The following is a 23202-nucleotide window of genomic DNA, read 5'->3' as shown; positions in this document are numbered from 1 at the left end:
CCATAAAAGAAATAAGAAAAAATTGGACTTCATCAAAATGAAAACGTTTCCTGTAGGAAAGGCCGTTAGAGACAAGAAGCCACAGGTCTGGAGAAGCTACCTGCCCTACCAGAATCGGGAAGGGGTTTTCTCTGACCTACTCTTGAGAACATAATAAGGCTACTGGAGGAAACCCTTGTGCAAGTGTGGTACCAGCCCCACCCCCCACGCCCGCCCAGGCTGGGCCCCAGTGCCATTGACTCCCAGGCTGGTCCACGCAGGCCTCTGGCGGGCCACCAGCTACCAGCTACCATGTGGGCTCTCCAGCAGCTCTTTTGCTAGTATGAGCAAGCTGGGATCCCTGATGTGCTGGTGTCTCCAATTTTCTGGGCCATGGTTTGCCCTGTGACCTCAGTTCTCTGCTGGGTCTAAGAAGAGCTGTTGTTTAGTCTGTTCAGTTGTTTTCATATTTTGTGGATTTGGGAGTTCCTTAGACTCCAGACTGGAAACGGAAAGCCTCTAAGCAATTCTTATCGCTTTGTTCTCACTTCTGTAATGTGTCTGGAGTTGACTTGGCACCAAGAGCTGGTGGCCCCACCACGCCAGTGTCCCATCTAGGGGGCAGGGAGTCCCCAGTGGCAGGTCTTCCAAGTGCCTCTGGCCACTGATGCCGCAAGTGCCCCTCCAGGCCCCACTCCCAGGCTCCTGGCTCCTCCACTTGGCCCCTTGCCTCCACACCTGCCTCAGTGTGCCGACTCAGGAGTGGGTGTCTGGGACCCACTCTGGGACAGGTCCATGGGGAGGGTGGACAGCACCTGAGGGCAGCCTGCTGGGATTTGAAACAGCAAGGAGCTCCAACTTCCCGACAAACAGAAGTAGGTTTGTGTTCCTGTTGTGCTTATCACCCGTGCCACCTCTGAAATGCTACAGAATCCTCTAAGGCTTCACTATCTTTAAAAGGAGACTAAAGCAAGATAATAATCCTGAGCACGAAGCTGGTTGCAGGTGAGGTATGTGTGGGATGAGGTCTGAGTGCCTGCCAGGAGTGGGGAGGGGGGTGCAGGGAAGCATCCAACTCCGGAGCTCAGCCAGCTGCGGCTGCCACGGTTGGCAGGAGAGAAGGTTAGGACCACCGCAGAGGCCAGGGCTCCAGCAGAGCTGCCCAAGCTGTCCTGAGCTTGTGAGAGCAAGAGGACTCACCGGTGTCTGGGGGCCTGAACAGCTCTCTACTTGGGGCCCCAGAAGTGAATTTCCCACCGAGGGAGGGAAAGCTCACCTTCCCCCTTCCAGAGATAGCTGAGCCAGTGCCAGGCACACAGCTGGACACAGGGTCCCTCACTGGAGGGGCTGCGGCCTGAGGGATAGCTAGGGCAGGGAATGCCAGCAATGCCCACTCAGGTGTGAGCCCTGGGGACACACCTTCTTGGGGCCTCTCAAGATCATCCTGGAAGGCAGTGCCTGTAATGGTGTTAAAGGGACGTGAGTCCATTTTTGCCCATCAATCAGGAGGGATCCAGGGTAGTTACATGATGCCAGAACTGGAAAGAATCTGCACTTGGTCTGTACTGGATGTGCCTAAATGGGAGCTTTCCCACCCTACCGTGGGTGTGAGGGCCGGGGTGGGTACACTGTGAGGCTGGAACTCTGTGGGCGGCACCAGGGCCCTTGCCGGGCAGATGGCAGGAAGGATACCCTAGAACATTGCTTCAAAGCTTATCACCTGGCTGCAAGGTCCTGGGTCAGCTAAGCAGGAACAGTGACAGCAGGATCCAGCTGCTCAAGTGTGTAGACACCTCGGGCAGACTGGCTGGTGAACCCAGGAAGCAGGGGTTTCGCATGGAGTCAGGCCCCCTCCGAGTGGGGGCAGGGAGGCCATGGGGAGAGGTGAGGAAGGTGCTGGGAGTCCACTCTAGGAACAGAGGCTTGAGGACCGCCAGCTCAGCCTGGCATCGGCCTCCTCTGTTCCTGACTCACTCCTAGACCCTGAGTCTGAGAGCCCTCCTGCTGCCTCCAGAACTCCCCTCCTCACAGCCATGCACCCCAGTCCCCGTGAATCACCTGCAGTCCAGGAGCTTCCCTCCACCTGCACTGGGAGTCCCTCCCCCAAAGCCCTGGATTGACATTTCTCTACTTTGGAGGAGACTCTTGCTCTGAGGACACCCCATAAAGTGTCTGACTTCTGATTATGGGCTGAATTGCGTTCTCCAAAATTCTTATATTGGAGTCCTAACTCCCAGTGCCTCAGAATGTGTCTTTGCAGGGGTGGTTAAAGGTAGACGAGGTCACTAGGATGGCCCTAATCCCCTATGACTGGTGTCATTCTAAGGAGATCTAGTCACAGACAAGCCCAGAGAGATGACCGGGTGAGGACACAGGGAGGACAGTGTCTGCATGCCCAGGAGAGAGGCCTCGGGGAAACCAGCCTTGCCCAGGCAGCACTTTGGACTTTCGGCCCCTGGGGCTGGGAGAAGATATGTTCCTGCTGTTTCAGCCGAGGATTCGGGTGTTATGAGGCCCGAGCTGCCTGATGCACCTCGTGGGAAGGCCTGCATGCTCTTAGTGCTCTCCACGCTCTCCGTGCTCCCCGAGACAGGAGCAGAGTCTGAGTGGAGACGGCCTGCTCACTTCCCAGCTGGCAGCCCTAGCTCCATCTGGGGAAGGTCTCCTGACCAGTCCCCTTTCCTTGCACTGGGAGCCACATGCCTGACCTCTAGGGAAGGGGCAGTGTGGTCCCAAGACAGGAACAGGATGAGTCTTTTATTTTTTTTTGTTTTTTTGTTTTTTTTCTGGCTTGGCTTGGTGGGTGGCAGCTGATGGGTGGGAAAGTACAGGAGAGGGAATTGCTGAGAGCCAGTGGGGCTGAAGTGGGGAGGTGTGGAAGGTTCTGGTGACCAGACTGGGGCCCGAGGCAGACAGCTGGCTGGGGCTAGGGGGGAGGGGTCACTGCAGGGCCTACTGGGGGTCTCTGAATGCACACAGCAGCAGGAGCCAGGTCTGGGGAGGCACAAGGGCTGCAGGGTGCCCAGAGGAGCTGGCCGTCGACAGAGGCTGGCCCGGAAACGGGGTCTGAGGAGCAGATGTGGGATCAGGGGGAGGTGTGAGCATCTGGATCTCATGGATCCAGTCGGAGAAGTAGCCAACCCTGGTGAAGACGCTGGGGTAGATGGGGTGGCGGCAGTCAAAGCCCCAGCTGGCCAGCCCCACGAGAACCCAGGCCGTGGGGAGCTCGCAGACGAGGGGGCCCCCGGAATCACCCTGGGAAAGAGAGGGTAGTTAGTGTGAGTGAGCAGAATCTGGGAGCAGTGGGCAGGTGGGGTTCATGAGCCTGAGAGTCTGTGTACCGTCCGGTCTACTGGGGTGGGCCTGGGAACTGCGCTTCAGGGGGCTACGACGGCCCCCACGACTGTGCCCTCTGCCCTGCGCCCAGGGAGTGGCTGGCCACTGGCACAAGGCTCTGCCCAAGGCCTAGAGGGGGCAGCTTCAAGGACAGGCCAGGGGGGCTGGCTGCGAGTGGAGCCTGGCCAGCCAAGGCCTCCCCAACCCTGTCGGAGCTGTAGCGCATCCCCCTGGGTACCCCGCCTTCTCATCCACGTGGGACTTCGGTTTTCTCTCAGCTTCTTGGTCAAGCATGTCCTAAAAATGCCCAGGCCAGGCCTGGTGGAGACAGCCCACATTGCTGGGGGTCAGGGGCAGCAGGCGGGGTCCCCCAAGGGCCACTGGGAGTCCCTGGAGCCCTGAATGCTGGCCGGGCAGGGTCATCCAGCTGGACATCCCTTTAATTCACAGGCCAAAGGAAGGCTCTCATGCTGGGGCCCCTCCCTCAGGCCCGTGAGCTCTCTGACAGGGTCGGGAGGTCAGCTGGGGAACCAGTCGGATGGGGCTTCCCTGAGCGGAGACACCGAAGAGTAGACAACCCAGCCGCCGGATTCAGGGGCACGGGGAGTGGTCAGGATGCAGGGAGGGACACGGTAAGGACCCGGAAGGCGGGGCGGCCTGGCGGTGCAGGCAGTGGTGGAGGGGCCTGGGAACACTCTGGCACAAGCCAACAGGAGCTGCTGCTGGGGCTGCAGGAGGTTCCCTCCCAGTGGGCAGGAGCCCGGGCGGCCAGAGTCACAGTCAGATCTGGGATAAAGGAGCCCACAGGGCCTGAGGAGGAAATCAGAGCTTTTCTTGGTGCTGGGCAGGGAGAGAAAGTCGCAGGTTGCGCAGGCGGCCTGGGTCCCCGTGGGAGGGGGCGGCCAGGAACTGGGAGGGAGACCCGCGCATGTGCCCATGTGAGGACTCGGGTCTGTTGGGCTCTGGCAGGACCCAAGCTGCTGGGGATGTGGGTGGCAGCGGGTGGACGCTCCTGGAGGAGTGGGTTAGGGAGACTCAGTACCATCCAGTGGTGTGGGGGGTGGTCTTTAAGGGAAGGGAGCAGAGCGGGTGGGCAGGGCCCCTGTGGGAGCCCAGGAGGTCCAGGCAGTGCGAGGCAGGCGGGGAAGGCCGCTGGGCTCAACGGTGATGGCTGACGCAGAGGGCTGGGGGAGGTCGCCTGAGGGAGAAACAGGGGCACCAGGTGTGGCCATCTCACGACCCTGACAGGTGCACGGCTTCATCCCTGGAACCTGCAACCACACACAGCAAAGGGACCGTGGCCCAGTTGGGGGTCTGGAAACAGGAAGGTTGCCCTGGGGTGTCTGGGTAGGTGGGCAGGAAACAGTCCCATAAGGAGCCGTGTGCTCTGAGGACGAGGTGCCGGTGGCCCGGGAGCTGAGAAAGGCAAGGAGATTCTTCCTGTGAGCCTCCTGAAGGAACCAGCGGCACCCCCTCCTCCATTCTAGACTGTGGACCCCTGGAAATGTCAGATGACCATCTGTTGCTTTAGCCACCCAGTTTGAGGTGGTGCATTACTGCGGCCCCCAGACTCTTGCAGAGGCTCCCGGCAGAGTGGTGACACCTCGCCCCCACCCTCAGGTCCCCCACCAGGAGGGCCTCCTGGCTCCCACGGGGCTCTCAGCAGGCAGAGGAAACCCCAACACCAATGTAGCCCGTGCCAAGCGCTCCTTGGCTGGCACCAGTGCAGGGACAGAGCCAGGGTGCGTGCGTGTTGGCGGGGCCCAAGAGGACACATGGAGCTCAGATCCGGGAGGCAGATCAGCTGGAGAACGCAGGCCAACACGTGTTCCCACGGAACAGGCGCCACAGTGAACTGTCTCCAGAGCCTCAAGCGGGGGATGCGCTCAGCACCCCCTTCTTGGGTGAGGAAAGCTGGCTGGGGTCCCAGCACTGACAAACGACAGACTGAGACCAGACACGGGTCCATCCACCACAATCTAGCACGGAGTCACCCTGCAGCGCCCCCCACCCCATCCTGCCCTCAGAGCAGCTTCCAGTGCCCTGCGCAGGGGAGGGGCGCTTCAGGGGAAAGAAGAGAGCAGGGTGGGCCCCAGAGCAGCTGGCCTGGCAGACGGGTCCAGACGGAATCTCATGTCCAGACAGAATCTCATGGACAGGCTGTGTGACCGGCAGACTAAGGGAGGAGGGGACTCCTGGGTGTCCCGATCAGCTGGGCCAAGGGCACTAGGGACATCCAGCCCACTGGCCGACAAAGAGCATCGGCTCCGAGTTCCACAGGCAGGGCCTCCACAGGAGAGGGCAAGTGCGGGGAGGGGTCAGAATGGAGGGCCAGGGTGACAGCCAAGTGGGGACGCAGGCTGGGCCCTTTGCCTCAGCTTTGGGTGCAGCTGGCCCTGTGAGGAGGTGGCATGGGAGCATCCATGCTGTCAGCTGAGACCCGGGAACCCAGAAACCCGGTCAACCTCCCAGCAGGAGGGCAGGCAGCTGGGCCTCCTCCTCTGGCTCAGCAGCGAGAGCGTGGTCAGTGAGACCTCCCCCCAGGCCCATTTCACCTCCCCTCTGTTTCCTGTGGCCACCGTCACGCACAACCACAAACCAGGGGGGCTTCAGAAACTCACCTCTCCTGCTCTGGAGGCCAGAGCCTGAGCTCAGTGTCTCGGTGCCTTTCCTTCCATCTTTCCACACCAGTCATTGCATGTAGGGCCCCTCTGAACACAGAACGGTCTCATCTAGAGACTCTAATCCCACCTGCATAGTTCCCAGTAAGGTCACGTCCTAAGGTTCCAAAGGGACACGCATTTGGGGGACAGTATCCAGCCCATTACACCATCCTTTCAACATTCCCATGAAGGAGGCCTCAGAATCCCACACAGGCTTGGAAGATGCCCCCGGAGCCCCAGGGCAGAGCTCTCCCCTCCTCCCTCTTCCCCTCCCCTCCTGGGTCCCTTCCGTGAAGGAGCCCGAAGTGCAAATCGGCTGGGAGCAAGCTCGGAAGCCGGGTGGGCTTGGAATCTGAGCACCAGCAGGACCGGCCGAGCTGCCTTATATCAGGCTGCCCATGCTTCCTCGTTGGCCTCCTGGCCCACCTGTAGGATGGGGCTTCGTGCACAGGGGAGAGACCCTCACAGTCCACACGCCCAGCCATGGACGCATACACAGAACATACAAAAGTGCAAAGAGCTCCTGAAAGAAAAAGACAGACAGCCCAACAGAAAAGTCAGAGGAGGAAAAACCAGGAGGGAAACTTTACCGAAGAAGACACTTGAGGACGAGAAACACAGGAGAATTTATTTAACTTAATTAGTCACAGGAAAGCACAAATTAGGCTGCTGTAAGATACCACGATGCCTGCACAGCGAAATGAGCAAAGGTGGAGAGAGCCCGGAGTTGGTAGGGGTCCGTCCCGTCTGTGGTGCGAGGTCTGCAAACACCTGCCAGAGCCGGGTCTCTGCACACCTTCACTGGGACTACTCTAGTCATGGGCTGCTGTGGATACAAGGAGGACCAGGTGTAGATGAAACACTTGGAATGAAGGGGACCAAAGACTCAGAAGTTCCGAAAATCGTCCTCAAGGGCAGAAGCGGCGACAGGACCCAACACACGCGACCAAGCCCCACAGCGCAGTGGGAGCAGACGACGCCCAGCATGAGTGACAGGCACAGCCGAGTCACAGACCCACCGCCAAGGAGCCCCACATGGGGACACTTCCGAGTGTGATCTGAGGTGTGCAAGGCAACCTCAGAAGGTGACCAACATAAGTGGGTCACATGTGTACTGAGCCGAGCCACTGCACGCACCTGCTACACTTCACTAGAAAGCCCAAAATGCCCTACAAGAAATGTGGTGGGGATCCCGGGGGCTGTCCTCGCTCAGGGAGAGCCCGGCGCAGGCAGGGGAGAAAGAGACACAGCCTCACTCACCTGGCAGATGGCCTTCCCTGTCGAGAAGTCCCCGGCGCACAGCATCTCGTCCTGCACAGAGTAGGCCGCGCTCTTGCTAAGTCTTTGTCTGTATAGGACGTTACAGAGCTCGTTCCCGACGAGGCCCACCTTCCCCTCCTGCAGGCGGAAGGGCGAGTGCAGCTGCTCTGTGTCAACGAGAAGGGGCGGGTGACACGTGCTGTGGGGAGGCCCAGCCATACCACGCCCTCTGCCCCAAAACCTGGTCCCTGCCCTCAAGAAAGAACCAGCCAGAGAGAGAGACAGAGTGAGAGAAGCAGAGTGAGAGAGACACTGAGTGAGAGTGAGAGAAAAGAGAGAGAGAGAGAGAGGCTGGGTGGCCCTGTGACTGGGACAGTCCTTCGGACGCAGGGAACTCAGAAGCTAGAATCACACACTGTTCAGAACCAGAACCGCCATGGCCCAGGCCTCTAGAAACGAGGCACAGGGGCCCCACAGAGGCCCCAGGTCCCGTGGTCCCTGGCCTGCAGACTCCTGAGGCAGAGCCACGCCACCCTCTTCCCTCCCGACTCTGCACACCCCCTCACTGTCCTCGCTGAGCATCCCCCAGCCGGTGATCCAGCAAGACAGGTTGCCTGACAGCTGCATGTCAGGGCTCGGAAGGCAGGCGGGGGCGATGTAGGGAGTGAAGTTCAGCGGCAGGTGCAGCTGCAGCATGACGATGTCACTCCCAAAGGGGTGACGCTTCTCAAAGTCTGGGTGCACGATAATCCGGCTCAGGGATATCTCCTGTGTGTGCTGGGTGTGCTGGTATAGCTGGGTGCTTCCCAACAGAACCTGGTAGTCCGCTGGGTCGTGGGACTTGCTGGTGGAGGAGAGCACAGTCACTCTCACCTCTGAGCAGGGCCAGCGCACTCCGTACCCCCATCTAAGTGCCCATCCCTCCAGAGGCAGCTTTTGTCTCCTCTTCCCAACTGTCTTGAGGCCAATGGATCTCCTTCCCCAGCGTCAGCCCCATACCTTCCCCACTCCACCTCACCTTGGAGGAGCAACTCCTCAAGCTCAAAGCTCCTTTGTGGGGCCTCACACCAAGGTCTTTCATTCCACAGAGGAGCTCCAGCTCCAACCTAGCTCTCCCCAGACACTTGCAAGCTCCCCACGGCCCAGCTTCAGCCTTCCTCCTGGCCCTTCCTCCCATAGGCCCCTTCCTCCTGACAGGTGCTTGTCCACTTGGTCATAAGCATTCACAGGAGATTTGTTACACCAGCAAATGAGCTCAGGACATGGAATGTCACCCTGTGCCCTGAACGTGAGTGACGAACATCCCACCATGCAAGGCCACCACCTGGAAAGCCCTCCTCTCTCCTGGGGCCCAGACCCTTCCCTCTGGGCCATGCCCACTGGGTGGGGGGCACCGCACATCTCCTGACCTCCCTCCCTGTCTAGGGGGCCACTCTTCTCTCTCTCTCTCTTTTTTTTTTTTTAAGATTTTATTTATTTATTCATGAGAGACAGAGACAGAGAGAGAGAGAGAGAGGCAGAGACACAGGCAGAGGGAGAAGCAAGCCCCATGCAGGGAGCCCGATGTGTGACTCAATCCCAGGACTCCAGGATTACACCCTGGGCCGAAGACAGGCGCTAAACCACTGAGCCATCCAGGGATTCCATGGGGCCACCCTTCTCACCTACATTGGATTTCTCTCCTGCCATCATGGAGACACCCCCTTGCCATGGAGAGGCTCCTGTGTGGCACAGGGAGATTCTGAGGGGCCTGAGAGTCAGTCAGTGCCTGAGCTCTAGCTCCCTGACCTGGGATGGGATGCCCCCATTCCCTTGAGACCCCTCCTCATCTGGTCAGAAGCTGAGCACCCAGCCAGGCCCAGGGGGCCAGAGGAGTCAGCCTCCTGAGCAGCCAGTCAAGGTCAGGGAGCCCACCTCCCACCTTGGCAGCCTGGCAGGGGGTCCTGGCAGCCACAGCTCCTCCTGGGCATGCAGTTCTGCAGAAGTGATAAGAAAAATCAGCCAGCTGCTGGCTATGTGTGCAGACCCAAGCCTGATTCCCAGGAATATGCTGAGGAGACCCCTGGCCCGAGGAGGCAGGGAGCTGGTCTGTGCCACATGGCACATGGCAGCCAGGACAGACCCTGCTAGTGCCCTAGGCCATGTCTGTGCTGGGGGACAGGCAGGGCTGAGGGCAGAGGGTGAGGTGACCAGGGAGCACTTGCAAGGTGGAGGAGACACAGGTTAGAGGCCACACACTGCTCCAGAGCACTGCCCAGAGGAGCTGGCATTGGACACCTGTCACCCCTTACGGCTCTGCCCCTTGCATCCCGCTGCCCTACGGCCCCTCTGCTTGCACCAGGAAGGAGGACTCACTTGAGAAAGCAGTGGGCCGTGGAAACCAGCCAGAGGGAGTCAATGAGGACGGCTCCGCAGAGGTGTGAGCGCTGGTACAGCAGGCTGGCCTGCCACGGCCACTGGCCTGCCAGCACATTCCGGCCACCGAAGATCCTCCCCGTCACCTTGGGCTTCCCACACACTGTGGAGACACCATGTGCATGATAGAGACACGGGCGACCGCAAATGATGCGATCACTGAGGCCCTCCTCCCCTTTGCAGATGCAGAAGCCAAGGCCAAGGGTCAGGAGGTCTGGCCAAAATGGCAGGGTGGCCTCGGGCTGCTGCTGAGGACTGGCCAGCAAGCCCTGTGGGGATAAGGGCCCAGGTGTGGCAGGGCGGGGCCAGACAACCAAGGGTGGCCTCAGCAGCGTCTCCAGGCACACGGACATCCCTGATCGCACCTGCCAGGGACTGGGCGCATCCCAGACGCTTCCCTCAGCAAGCACGCCTCCATCTCCTCCCTACTCTGCAGACCAAAGAGCTGAAGGTCTCACCGGTTGATGGACTTGCTGGTGATGATGTGCCCAGTCCCAGGGGGCTCCTGTGGCCGGGGCCACCCCACCCAGCATCTCAGGGAGGGAGGTTCCCGGGCAGGAGTCTATGAGCCTCTCCCCCGACTCAGGATGCTCTGTTTCTCACAGAAGAGGAAGGGGGCCGAGGAAAACAGCCCTGGGTCTGGGACTCACACGGGGCGGGGGTGGGGGGCGGCGAGAGGGCAGGGGTATGGCCGGGACCCCCGTGAGGCGGCCTGCCGGGGCCCCTCATTCAGCAGCAGACCTCCCCGACCCAGCCCCCATCCCAGGGCCGGGCCTTGCTACCTGCCCCGTTCCAGGGGGTCCACAGTGGGGCCTGTGGCTGCCCGTGTGGGGGTTTGGGGTGTCCCAGGGCCTCCAGGTGGGAAGGCGCAGAGAGAAGATGAAGCCTCCGCTGCCCCACCCCTCCGGGAACCCCTCCGCCCCCAGCCGCCGCCTAACGTACCTGCTCCCGGCGCCAACCGCTGCGTTCCGCCCGCCGGCCGCCCGGGCTCCTGGGCCGCAGCCTGGTCTGGAGCGGGGGCCGGGGTTTGGGAGGTCACCGGCCAGGACCCTGGCGTGCCCGCGGACAGCAGCAGAAGCCAGAGCAGAGCCACCAGCCAGCCTCGGCCTTGGGGCGCCGGCGCCTCTGTACCCATCGTGGGGGCCGCTGACCCCGGCCTGACCTGACTGACCTGACCCTGTGCCCTGACCCCGTCCTGATCCCAGACCCTGCCCCTGGCCCCACCCCACCGCCTTCCACACCCCAGCACCATCTCCTCCTAACTCTGGGTACTGACCCTGCCCAGACCATAGACCAGCCTGGACCCAGGCCTGGACTCCTCTCCACACCTGGTCCTGACCCTCAGGGCTGACCTCTTGCCCAGCTGCTCCCGGCATGACCCAACCTCAATACAATCAAGTTGCTCCTCCAACTCAAGAGGAAAGACAGTAGACTCCTTATAGAAAAGTGGGAAATGTGTGAGCAGGTAATTCAGGGGAGAGGGGATGTGAAGGATCCACAGGCAGGAACACACACTTAGTGGAACTGATAATGGAGAAAGCAGGAGTGAAACATTACAGTCTGTCATTTTCAACCATCAAATTGCAAACATTTTCTGAGATGACAAAGACCCCTAAACCTCTGTGAGTCAGTGACTTCTCTGTAGCATAAAGGGAACATCCAGACGTCAGACATGCTCCTCATTGTCTGTCTACTCCACAATGTGATATCCTGCATGTGTTGGTATTTGGAGTGAGATCCTACCATTCCACACTCACGTCCTTATGTGTACAGGGAAATTATTTTATTCATCACAGAGTCTGGGGGCAAGAGAGTAAGGGAATAACAGCTACACACAGTATACACTGAAATATCAATTCTGTTTTGTTGTTTGGAGAGACAGAGAAAGTGCATGAGTGGAGAGGGGCAGAGGGAGAGAGAATCCCAAGCAGACTCCACGCCCAGTGGAGAGCGGATATGGGGCTCGACCTCACAACCCTGAGATCAGGACTTGAGCCAAAACTAGGAGTCGGACGCTTGATTGAGCCATCAGCGCCCCTGAAATAGCAATTTAATAATTACTATTATTATTTATTGAACACAGGAGCTGAGGGGCACTCAGCTTTACTTTTTGGCTAAGAACTTATTCTACTATAAATTAAAAAACCCAAATTTTAGGTTTTGGTGAAACTATACTTGTGTTAAAAAGCATGTATACCTCAATATCCAGGCTGAATAACTGGTGAACTCTCTAAAAGGGAGTATGGGTTGCGTGGCGAAGGGGAGGCGGAGATTGGGAGGACCGTACTGAGTGAGTTGAGGTTGCTGCATCCGTGCAGTAGGCAGTTGGATTTGTCCCACAGGCACGTGGAAGCACCAATTTAGAACTTGGGGATGTCTTGGGTTGGGAATAGAGAGTACCTTATGGTTCTAGGCAACAGTTGAGGCCGTGGAAGTGGATAAAATCATTGAAAGAAACATATAGAACCAAATTGGGGAGACAGATAAAGAACAGGAGCCAGCAAGAAACCAAGGACTGGCTGGGGTGAAAGTAAACCCCTGACTCAGTCACGCAGCTCTAAGGTTTCTTACCCACCACTGAAGCAGCCTGACGGAAATATAATTTATAGACCACAAAATTCGCTTCCAGAGTGGTGGGATGATCATCAGGTCTGCCTCTGACCTCTGCTCCGACGCTGGCTCTAGGCAGCCACTGGTCTGCTTTGCGTCTCCCTCAGGTGTGTTTTCTGACGTTTCATGTAAATGGAGCCACACAACGTGTAGTCTTTCAAGTCTGGCCTCTTTCACTCAGTAGGACAGCACTCCGAGGCTGCAGGGTGAGCTGGCTGCATGCTTGCTCTCCTTCCTGCTGCCCCTTGGTCCATGCAGCACAACTAACCACCTTCCTTGGATCTTCAGACAACTGGCCTCGAGAATGCAGGACCACACGCTCCCAGGAGATGAGGCCGGACCACATCCACAAACACCTGCCAAGGACTCCAGCGAGTCTGTCAGGATGCCCTGGATGTGGAGCCTGCTGCCTGGATGCTGGGTGTCCAACCCGCAGCTCCCTTTCCATCCCCGCAGCTCCCTCTCCATCCCCGCACCTCCTCCCTAAACCCTCCCTTTTTGCCTGGACAGGGTCCACTGTCTTCTCCGGTTGCCAGCTTCCTGAATAAAGTGACCTCTCTCTTTCCACTATTACCTGTCTCTCCAGTGTTGATTTTCAAAAGGCGAGCAGGCGAACCTGGCTTTGGACCCAGTTCTGCCCAGCAATAGTAGCACATTGGTTTTGAAGCTCCTGCATGCCGGGGCACATACTGACAGAGAGTGCTGGTGCAAGTGCAGGTGCAGGTGCATGCAGCATGCGGGGAGCAGTGAAGGGAGATGGAGAATCTCAAGCCGACTCCCCGCCTAGAGCAGAGTCCCCCACCCAGCGCAGAGCCCCACGCCCACCTTGATCTCAGGACCCTGAGATCGTGACCCAAGCCTGCCAAAATCAAGAGTCCAATGCTCAACCACTGAGCCACCCAGGTGCCCCAAGGGCAAAAGTTTTTAATTTTGATGATGTTTAGTAAGTTTGATTTTTCTGTGAATCATGCTTTTGATGTCATATCTAAGAGGTCATGAGGGCTTTCTACTGTTTTCCTTGAGAAATTTTCAGGATTGGTCCTTCCATTTGGATTGATTTTTACTTCATTGTTGTCTAGTGTGATGTAAGTTTCTCTGTTGGTTTGTTTTTTGGATTTTCTAATAACTTATCCATTCGTCCCAGCACCATTTCTAAGTTAAAAAAATAAGATTAGTCCTTCCCCCAATGAATGGTTTTGGGGCCTTTGTTGAAAATCAACTCATAATAAATGATAGGATTTTATTTCTGGACTCTCAATTCTGCACCATAGTCCTAGATGTTGTGGTCTCATGCCAGATTTCCACTGTCTAGACTAACATGCATTGTAGCAAATTTTGAACCAGGTAGTGCAAGTTTTTCAGATTTCTTATTTTTCCAAACTATTTAGGTCTTTAACATTTTTATATGTATTATAGGATCGGATGGTCAATTTATACCCCAGAAAGTCTGCTGGGATTTCCACAGAGACTGCGTTAAATTTACAGTTGACCTTGATAATATGACAGCTGCCTTCTTGATAATATGAAATCTCCTAATCCATGAACAAGAAATGTTTCTCCATTTATTTAAATCTTTAATTTCTCTCAGCAGTATTTTATAGTTTTCAGTGTACAGATCTTGTATGTCTTTATTAAATTTATATCTAAATATTTTCCATACTGCTGTGAATGATTTTTATTTTGTTACTTTCTTTTCATATTTCCACAGCTAGTGTACAGAAATACTGTTTATTTTGAAAGAAATATTATTCCTTAGGATCTCCAACGTTTATTAATTCTAGTCTCCTTTGTTTTATTTTGGTGGGTTCATTAGAATTTTCTATGTAGAGGATCATGTCCTATACAAGTAGAAGTTCTACTTATTCTAATCAAAGTTGGGTTACTGTAATTTCTTATTTCTTTCCTTCTTCCCCTTAGAGACCATATTCATAAGGACCTTGTTTTTCTTCTCATGGTCTGTCCGTCTCCATGTTGAAATTGGAGGGCTTATACTATTCACATGTGCTTTATTTTTAACTTTTTGAGGAACCTCCACACTGTTCTCCAAAGTGGCTGCACCAGCTTGCATTCCCACTAACAGTGCAGGAGGGTTCCCCCTTCTCCACATCTGTTGTTTTCTGTCTTGTTAATTTTAGCCATCCTCCCTGGTATAAAGTAATCATTTATTTTGGTTTTGATTTGTATTTCCCTGATGACAAGTAATGCGAAGCATTTTCTCATGTGCTTGATGGCCATGTGGAGGTCTTCTTTGGTGAAATATCTATTCATATCTTCTGCCCATTTCATGACTGAATTGTTTCTTGTATGTGGAGTTTGATAAGTTCTTTAAGATCTTGGTTACTAGCCCTTTATCTGATATGTCATTTGCAAATATCTTCTCCCATCCTGTAGGTTGTTTTTTAGTTTTGTCGACTGTTTCCTTTGCCATGCAGAAGCTTTTTATCTTGATGAAGTCCCAATAATTCATTTTCACTTTTGTTTCCCTCGCCTTTAGAAATGGGTTTTGCAAGAAGTTGCTGTGGCCGAAGTCACAAAGGTCACTATCCATGCTCTCCTTTAGGATTTTGATGGATTCCTATCTCACATTTAGATCTTTCATCCATTTTGAGTCTATTTTTGTGTCTGGTTTAAGAGAATGGTCTAGTTTCATTCTTCTGCACATGGCTGTCCAATTTTCCCAGCACCATTTATTGAAGAGACTGTCCTTTTTTCAGTGGATGTTCTTTCCTGCTTTGTCAAATTTTAGTTGACCATAGAGTTGAGGGCCCATTCCTGGGTTCTCTATTCTGTTCCATTGATCTATGTGTCTGTTTTTGTGTCAGTATCATACTGTCTTGATGATCACAGCTTTGAAATACAGCTTGAAATCTGGCATCGTGATGCCCCTGGCTCTGGTTTTCTTTTTCAATATTCCTCTGGCAATTCAAAGTCTTTTCTGGTTTGATATAAATCTTAGGATTATTTACTCCAGTTATGAAAAATGTCAATTGCATTGTGATAGGGATGGCATTGGTTGTGTAGATTGCTCTGGGAAGCATAGACATTTTAACAGTATTCGTTCTTCCTACCATGAGCATGGAATGTTTTTCTATCTCTGTGTTTTCCTCAAATTTTTTTCATAATTATTCTGTAGTTATTAGAGCACAGATCCTTTACCTCTTTGGCTAGGTTTATTCCTAGGTATCTTATGGTTTTGGGTGCAATTGTAAATGGGATAAATTCCTTAATTTCTCTTTCTTCAATTCCATTGTTAGTGTATAGAAATGCCACTGATTTCTGTGCATTGATTTTGTATCCTGCCATATTGCTGGTTTGCTGAGTGAGTTCTAGCAATTTTGAGGTGGAATCTTTTGGGTTTTCCACAAACAGTCCCATGTCATCTGTGAAGAGTAAGAGTTTGACTTCTTCTTTGCCAATTTAAATTTCTTTTATTTCTTTGTGTCATATGATTGCTGAGGCTAGGACTTCTAGTACTATATTGAACAATGGTGGTGAAAGTAGGCATCCCTATTGTGTTACTGATCTTAGGAGCAAAGCTCTCAGTTTTTCCCCATTGAGAATGATATCCACTGTGAGCTTTTCTGATATTGAGGTATGTTCCCTCTATCCCTATACTTTGAGGAGCTTTAATCAAGAAAGGATGCTGTATTTTGTCAAATGCTTTTTCTACATCAATTGAGAGGATCATATGGTTCTTATATTTTCTTTTTAATGTGATCTACCACATTGATTGATTTGTGAATGTTGAACCACCTTTGCATCCCAAGAATAAATCCCACTTGGTCCTAGTGAATAATCCTTTTAACGTGCTGTTGGATCCTATTGGCTAGCATCTTGGTCAGTATTTTGACATCCACGTTCATCAGGGATATTGGTCTGTAATTCTTTTTGATGGGATCTTTGTCTGGTTGTGGGATCCAGGGAATGCTGGCCTCAGACGAGTTTGGAAGTTTTCCTTCCATTTCTATCTTTTGGAACAGCTTCAGTAGAATAGGCATTATTTCTTATTTAAATGTTTGGTAGAGGGCAGCCCTGGTGGCTCAGCAGTTTAGCGCCACCTTTGGCCTGGGGTGTAATCCTGGAGACCCAGGATCGAGTCCCATGTCGGGTTCCCTGCATGGAGCCTGCTTCTCCTCTGCCTGTGTCTCTGCCTCTCTCTTTCTGTGTGTGTGTGTATGTGTGTGTGTTTCTGTCATGAATAAATGAATAAAATCTTTTAAAAAAACAAATGGGAAGCCATCTGGTCCCGGACTCTTGTTTCTTGGGAGGTTTTTTTTTTTTTAATTTTTTATTTATGATAGTCACAGAGAGAGAGAGAGAGAGAGAGAGAGAGGCAGAGACACAGGCAGAGAGAGAAGTAGGCTCCATGCACCGGGAGCCCAATGTGGGATTCGATCCCGGGTCTCCAGGATCGCGCCCTGGGCCAAAGGCAGGCGCCAAACCGCTGCGCCACCCAGGGATCCCTCTTGGGAGGTTTTTGATGACTACTTCAATTTCCTTGCTGGTTATGGGTCTGTTCAGGTTTTCTATTTCTTCCTGTTTCAGTGTTGGTAGTTTGTAAGTTTCCAGAAATACATCCATTTCTTCCGGATTGCCTAGTTTGTTGGCATATAGTTGCTAATAATATATTCTTAAAATCGTTTGTATTTCCTTGGTGTTGGTTGTGAGCTCCCCTTTCATTCCTGATTTTATTAATTTGTCTTTTTTCTTTTTAATAGGTATGGCTAGGAGTTTATTGATCTTATTCTTTCAAAGAACCAGATCCTAGTTTTGCCAATCTGTTCTGTTCTTCTGGTCTCTATTTCATTGAGTTCTGCTCTAATCTTTATTATCTCTCTTCTGCTTGGTTTAGGCTTTATTTGCTGTTCTTTCTCTAGCTCCTTTAGGTGTAAGGTGAGCTTGTTTTTCCAATTTTTTGAGACAGACTTGCATTGCAGTGTATTTCCCTCTTAGTTCCTTGCTGTATCCCAAAGGTTTTGAACAGTTGTGCAATCATTTTCATTAGTTTGCATGAATCTGTTTGATTCTTCTCTAATTTCCAGGTTGACCCATTCATTCTTTAGTAGGATACTCTTTAACCTCCAAGTGTTTGAGTTCCTTCCAAATTTCTTCTTGTGATTGAGTTCTAGTTTCAAAGCATTGTGGTCTGAAAATATGCAGGAAATAATCTCAGTCTTTTGGTATTGGTTAAGACCTGACTTGTGACCCAGGGTGTGGTCTGTTCTGGAGAATGTTCCATGTGCAGTTGAGAAGAATGTGTATTCCATTGCTTTAGGATGGAAAGTTCTGTACATATCTGTGAAGCCCATCTGGTCCAGTGTGTCATTCAAAGCACTGTTTATCTGTTGATCTTCTGCTTAGATAACCTGTCCCTTGCTGAGAGTGGAGTGTTGAAGTCTCCTGTTATAATGTAATCTTATCTATGTGTTTCTTTACTTTGGTTATTAATTGGTTGATATAATTGGCTGCTCCCACATCAGGGGCATAAATATAATTGTTAGGTCTTCTTCATCTCTTATTACAGTCTGGTTTAAAATGTAAATGATGTGATATGAGAATCACTACCTTATCTTTGCTTGGAGGTCCATTTGCATGGTAAATTGTTCTCCACCCCCTCATTTTCAGCCTGAAGGTATCTTTAGATCTAAAATGAGTCTCTTGTAGATAGCATTTAACTGGTGGGTGGGTCTTGCTTTTTACCCATTCTGATACCCTGTGTCTTTTAATTGGAGCATTTAGCCCATTCACATTCAGAGTAACCATTGAAAAATATGAATTTAGTGCCATTGTATTACCTGTACAGTCCCTGCTTCTGCAGATTATCTCTGTTTCTTTGGGCTCCCTCTTTGCTTATAAGAGCCTTGTTAATTTTTTTTTATTTATTTTATTTTTTTTGCAGGGCTGCTCTGGTGGTCACATATTCTTTCAGTTTCTGTCTATCCTGGACAGAATCTCTTTATCTTTCCTTCCTTTCTGAATGAAAGCCTTCCTGGATAAAGTAGTCTTAGCTGCATATTTTTCTCATTTAGTGCCCTAAATATAGGGCAGTCCTTTCTGGCCTGCCAGATCTCTGTTGATAGGTCTGCTGTCAATCTAATGTTCCTACCCCTGTAGGTTAGGGATCTTTTGTCTCGAGCTGCTTTTATGACTTTCTCTTTATCTCTGAAATTTGCAAACTTCACTATTGTATGTCAGGGTGATGGTCTGCTTTTGTTGATTTTGGGAGGGGTCCTCCTTACCTCTAAGATATGAATGCCTGTTTCCTTCCCCAGATTATGGAAGATCTCAGCTGTGATTTGTTCCAATATACCTTCTGGTGCTCATGCTCTCTGTCTCTGTCTCTCTCTTCACTCAGACACTCCAATAATTCTGATGTGGGTTCTTTTCATGGCATCATTGATTTCTTGAAGCCTTTTATCATGTGCTATTAGTTGTTTCTCTCTGTTTTCTCAGTTTCCTTCCTTTCCATCAACTCGTTTTCTATGCCACTCTCTCTCTTTTCTGCCTCTTTTACCCTAGTTAGAGCATCCAGTTTAGACTGCACCTCAGTTAGAGTATTTTTAATTTCTGCCTGATTAGATCTCATTTCTACAGTAAGAGATTCTCTAGTGTCTTTTATGCTTTTTTCAAGCCCAGCTAGTAACTTTATAATTGTTATCCTCAATTCCATCTCTGACATTTCACCTAAATCCATATTGATTAGATCTGTGGCAGAGTTTTACCTCTGGTTCTTTCTTTTGTTGTGAATTCCTCCTAGTCATTTTGTCCAAAGAAGATTGGATGAACAAATGAACAGAATCAAAAATATCAACCACTACTCAAACAAGTTACACAGTAGACAAATCTGATGAAGTCAGTAAGCAAAACAGAAAAACGATGAAAAAAAAAGAAAAAAAAGAAAAATGATGAAAAAGCATGATAAAAAAATGAAAAGGAAAAAAAGTAGGGAAGAGAGAATGTAACCTCACAGGTTAGACAAAACAGGGTGATCCGCTTCTTCCTTACTATATTTTGGTGTGTATGCTACAAGATATACAATGCCCTCAAAACTAAATCCCAAAACTACAAAGAAAGCAAAACTTACATATACACAAAAATAAAATTGAACAGAGTGAAAGGAAGCCAAAAATGAAATATGTATCTATAAAATGTAGTGGTAAAAAAATGAAAATTAAAAAAAGAATTAAAAAACAAAGAGTTGGTAAAATAAGAAACTATTGGAAAAAGGAAAAAAGAAAAAAATTGGAAAATTTTAAACAGAGAGATAAACAGATCACGAGAAGAAACATCAAATTCTATATACTATTTTCCCTAGCGCTGGATTTTTACATTCTTGTGGGGTCTGTAAACTTGCTGTGCACCTGTTTTTCCAGCTGGCCTTTTGGGGGAGGGGCCTGCTGTGTTGCTTCTCAGGTGTCTGTGTCTGGGAAGAGTTGCACTGCCCCTTGCAAGGGGCCTGCACTCAGTGTAAGCTGGTCCTCAGTGTGGCTTTTGTTCCCTGAAGGCTTTCCTTACCTCCTTAGAAGGCCAGAATAAAAATGGTTGCATCCCAATCTCTAGCCCCAGAGCTAAAAGATCACAGATTCCCTCTTCAGTAAATCCTCAGGTCTTCACGTTTGTGTGTGCCACAGTCTGCAGACTCCTGCAGGGTGTGCCCACACTGATCTTACTGGGGGGAAGCCAGAGTGTCTTGCCTTAATGCACTTTGTAGGTGTTTAATGCACATGGTCACCAAATCCTGTGTGCACCTGCTCTGTCCCTCCCAGGGGAAGGCAGAGAGTCACCTGGCATAGACCCCATTCAGGGCCTCCACCCTGGGGCTGTTGCCTGGTCACTTGTGCACCCGCTCCACACTTCACAGGGGATGGTGGAGGATCCCCACATTCCAGCACTCTGCAGGTTCCCCAAGTGCAGAGCGGTCACCTGATTGGCCCTGGCTCTACATCTGTGGAGAACCAAGTTGAGAGCCCCCTTCTATGATCCTGGACCTCAACCAGTCTCCCACTCTACTGCTTGGGGACTCCACCAGCTCAGGTAATCCCACTAATTCTGTGACTCCAGAGATCCCGAGATCCCACTGTCCCACCTAGAATTCTGCCCTTTCAACACCTGAGCACCTTTTTAGCAGAGATGTCTCTCACTACAGCAGATTTCTAAGAGGTCTGATCTTGCCCTCTGGGGCTATATCACTTTACAGTAGTGGGCTTACAGAGGCTCCCACACTTGCCATTTATCTTCCGATATCTCCCCTCAAATTCACTTCTCTGCATCTCCTACCTTGCAAAAAATGGTCCCTTTTCTATGTGTGGAATTCCAGATAGTCTTTTCTTACATCGCAGGTTGAATTCATGGCCATTCAGAATGCTTTGATAGTTAACCAGCTAAATTCAAGGGACCAGATGAAACGAGGTTCCCCACTCTTCTGCCATCTTGCCTCATCCCTGGAAACTCTTATTTCTTAAAAATTTCTTTATTTGAGAGAGAAATAATAGAGAAAGAGGGAGAGGAAGAAGGAGACTCTCCACTAGGCAGAGAGCCCGGCATGGGACTGAATCCCAGGACCCTGAGATCATTACCTGAACCAAAGGCAGATCCTTAACCAACTAGACATCAAGGACCCTGGAGAAAACTATTTAATGTCATTTTATCTAGAGATGCTCAATATTTTGCACCTGCTAAGTAATGAACAGGGAATGCCCCAAAACATGAACCCCAGGCTACAAGACACATATTTATGAGAAGTACAGAGACAAGAGCAGTAGAAGGTCCATTTCTTTCTAGGACAGCACAAGGGATCCCGAAAAGCCAACATCCAGGTATATAGAGAGTGAAGAATGGGGTGTGACCTGAAACGCCCAGTTGGCTCGATGACACCACCATGCTCCCAGCACCACAGGTTGGTGTTTGTATATGCTTTTGAGACTTTACTTCAGCACAATACATAGGGGAAGAATCTACATTTGATTGGCTTCATATTAACATATTGCTAGATGGCAGAAAAATTATTCTATTTATATACTTTCAAGAACCTGATAATATAAACATTCTTAAGGATCCCTCTGTAGTTTGCGTTTGTGGTCAAAAACATCTCTTAAGGCCCATTTTACCCATTTTCATTAAAGAAGAAAATAACACATGAGCGTGATGCAGGCCGACGGTGACTGTGGACCCTGGTTGGATCCCCTAGATTCATGGGGAGGGGATGCAAACGCATCACGGAGTGGGGAGGTCAGTGTCCAGCAGCTGGATCTGGGGCCTCCACAGGGCAGCATTGGCAGGGGGCTGTGGGACTAGTGCCTCAGGGGCTCTCTTTCTCTTCATTAGGAAGGAGCACGAGAGAACCAGCATCTGCTTGGTTCCTGCTCACAGACTGTGCAACAGGACGGGACTGGTTGACGGTGATGACCCCCTGCAAGAATCAGTTAGGAGCCCTACAGACAGGGGAGCCTCTGTAGTTGGTGTGTGTGGTTGGGGAACAACACTTAATGCCCATATGGTTTGTACGCTCCCCCACAGCACATGTCCCTGAAACGTGACCTTCAGAATGAACCAAGACAAAGTACAGTCCAAAGGACAGACCATGGAATGAGGGAGGAATCTGAGCTTCAGAGACTCGGGGAGGATGGGACGATGAGCCCTGAGACGGCACAGCCCAATCCCAGGACATGCTACTGAAAGGAGCACCAAGGGCCCAGGCGTGCACACGAGGCATCCCAGAGGGAAGGGCCCTTGGGACTCCTGGAGTCACATCCAGCACCTGGGTCGATCTCCTATTTCCTAAAGAAATCAGGCAGGTCTTTCCCCACGGCATTACGATCCAGCACCTGTTGTGTGCACGCTGTGGGCGGGGACAGAGTGGGGTGACACGCACAGGGGGCACCTCCGACCAGCACCCCCACACGGTGTGCATCTGCTGGGCGCCTGAGCCCAGTCCTCTCTCTGGAGACCCAGCTAGATGGGGAAGAGCAGCAGCGGGGAGTGAGGCCCAGAGGAAACCTCCCCTTTGGGGGGACAGGAGGGTGGGGGCCTTGCCAGCACTGCCTGCCTGGACAGGAAGGGAAGGACGTGGGGGAGCCCCTGGGTGTGGCCTGCGGATTCTGTGGAGCAGGACGAGGCCCCGCACGAGTCCCTATGTTCACCGAGCTCTTGGCTGGGGGTGGGGAGGAGGGCAGGCAGAGAGCCAAGTGTCCCTAGGACCTGGAAGGCCTTTGCCCCATCCTGCTGCAGGGCCAGCACATCTGTGTGTGGTGAACGGTCAGGGGCCACGCTCAACCCCACACAGGCCCCAGGACCCAGACCCTGGACGGGAGGCATCGGCCAGGAGGGAAGCAGGCTGAGGGCCAGGGTGCTCACTCCTGGGACCAGAGCATCTGGGGGAGGGCAGGGGACGGAGGGAGCTAGAGCACCCGGTGAGGGTGGTGAGCAGATGGGGGACAGGAGAGCAGCGCAGTAGTGGGGCAGTGGGATCTCCTCCTGGGGTCTTTTGTCTCCCAGTCTCTGCTCAGCTCACTGTCACCAGCTAAGCAGAAGCCCTCTCTGATGTATGTGGGGGCGTCTGTGCCAGCGGGGTATACCGGGGGGGCCATGAGGAGGGCCTCTCAGCCTGGGTCCCAGCCCCCACCGGCCCTGGAGCTGTGGACGCCTGGCCCCACTGCCCTCCAGGTGGGCTGTGCTCCTGCGTGTGGGTCACGGGCTGTCAGTAGGAACTGCTTCCCGCGTGAATACAAGTGTGTGTCCTCATCTGTTCATGCAGGGGGCCCCCAGGAAGGGGGAGCAGTACCCAGGAGTGTCCTTGAAGACCCAGGGACCCTGGCCAGTCCCCTTGCACTGCCACCACAGCATGATGGGCCCCTCACGTGGCCGGAGGAGATGGTGTGGCCCAGAAATCCCGCCAGGGCCCTGGTGTCCACCCCAGGGCAGTCATTCCTGCATGCACAGC

At 52.3% G+C, this 23202-nt stretch overlaps 1 protein-coding gene and 1 long non-coding RNA gene across 5 annotated transcripts; one reads left to right on the top strand and one right to left on the bottom strand.

Moving 5' to 3' along the window:
- Window positions 1–2585: 2585 nt before the first annotated feature.
- Window positions 2586–10808, bottom strand: LOC144321266 (putative serine protease 47). 4 transcript variants are annotated; one of them, XM_077910879.1, is made up of 5 exons: window positions 10596–10808; window positions 9594–9756; window positions 7797–8082; window positions 7239–7405; window positions 2586–3234 (listed from the first exon to the last, which is right to left on the bottom strand). In XM_077910879.1, the coding sequence occupies exons 1-5, from the start codon at window positions 10786–10788 to the stop codon at window positions 2601–2603; spliced, it is 1443 nt and encodes a 480-aa protein (XP_077767005.1). In that variant the 5' UTR covers window positions 10789–10808; the 3' UTR covers window positions 2586–2600. The 4 variants fall into 4 exon arrangements, with proteins under 4 accessions (XP_077767005.1, XP_077767006.1, XP_077767008.1 ...); XM_077910880.1 differs by having other exon boundaries at window positions 2787–3234; window positions 7805–8082; window positions 10596–10804; XM_077910882.1 differs by lacking the exon at window positions 2586–3234 and adding an exon at window positions 6586–6801 and having other exon boundaries at window positions 7805–8082; window positions 10596–10805.
- Window positions 9871–12833, top strand: LOC144321278 (uncharacterized). The gene is made up of 2 exons (XR_013387014.1): window positions 9871–11118; window positions 12552–12833. It is a non-coding gene; the product is annotated as an uncharacterized LOC144321278 (long non-coding RNA).
- The last annotated feature ends 10369 nt before the right edge of the window (window positions 12834–23202 follow it).

Source organism: Canis aureus, chromosome 1 (genome assembly GCF_053574225.1).
Source record: "Canis aureus isolate CA01 chromosome 1, VMU_Caureus_v.1.0, whole genome shotgun sequence".
In the NCBI taxonomy this organism is placed as follows: domain Eukaryota; kingdom Metazoa; phylum Chordata; class Mammalia; order Carnivora; family Canidae; genus Canis; species Canis aureus.
The sequence above is the reverse complement of the archived record's forward strand: the minus strand, read 5'-3'. Positions and strand labels throughout refer to the sequence as shown.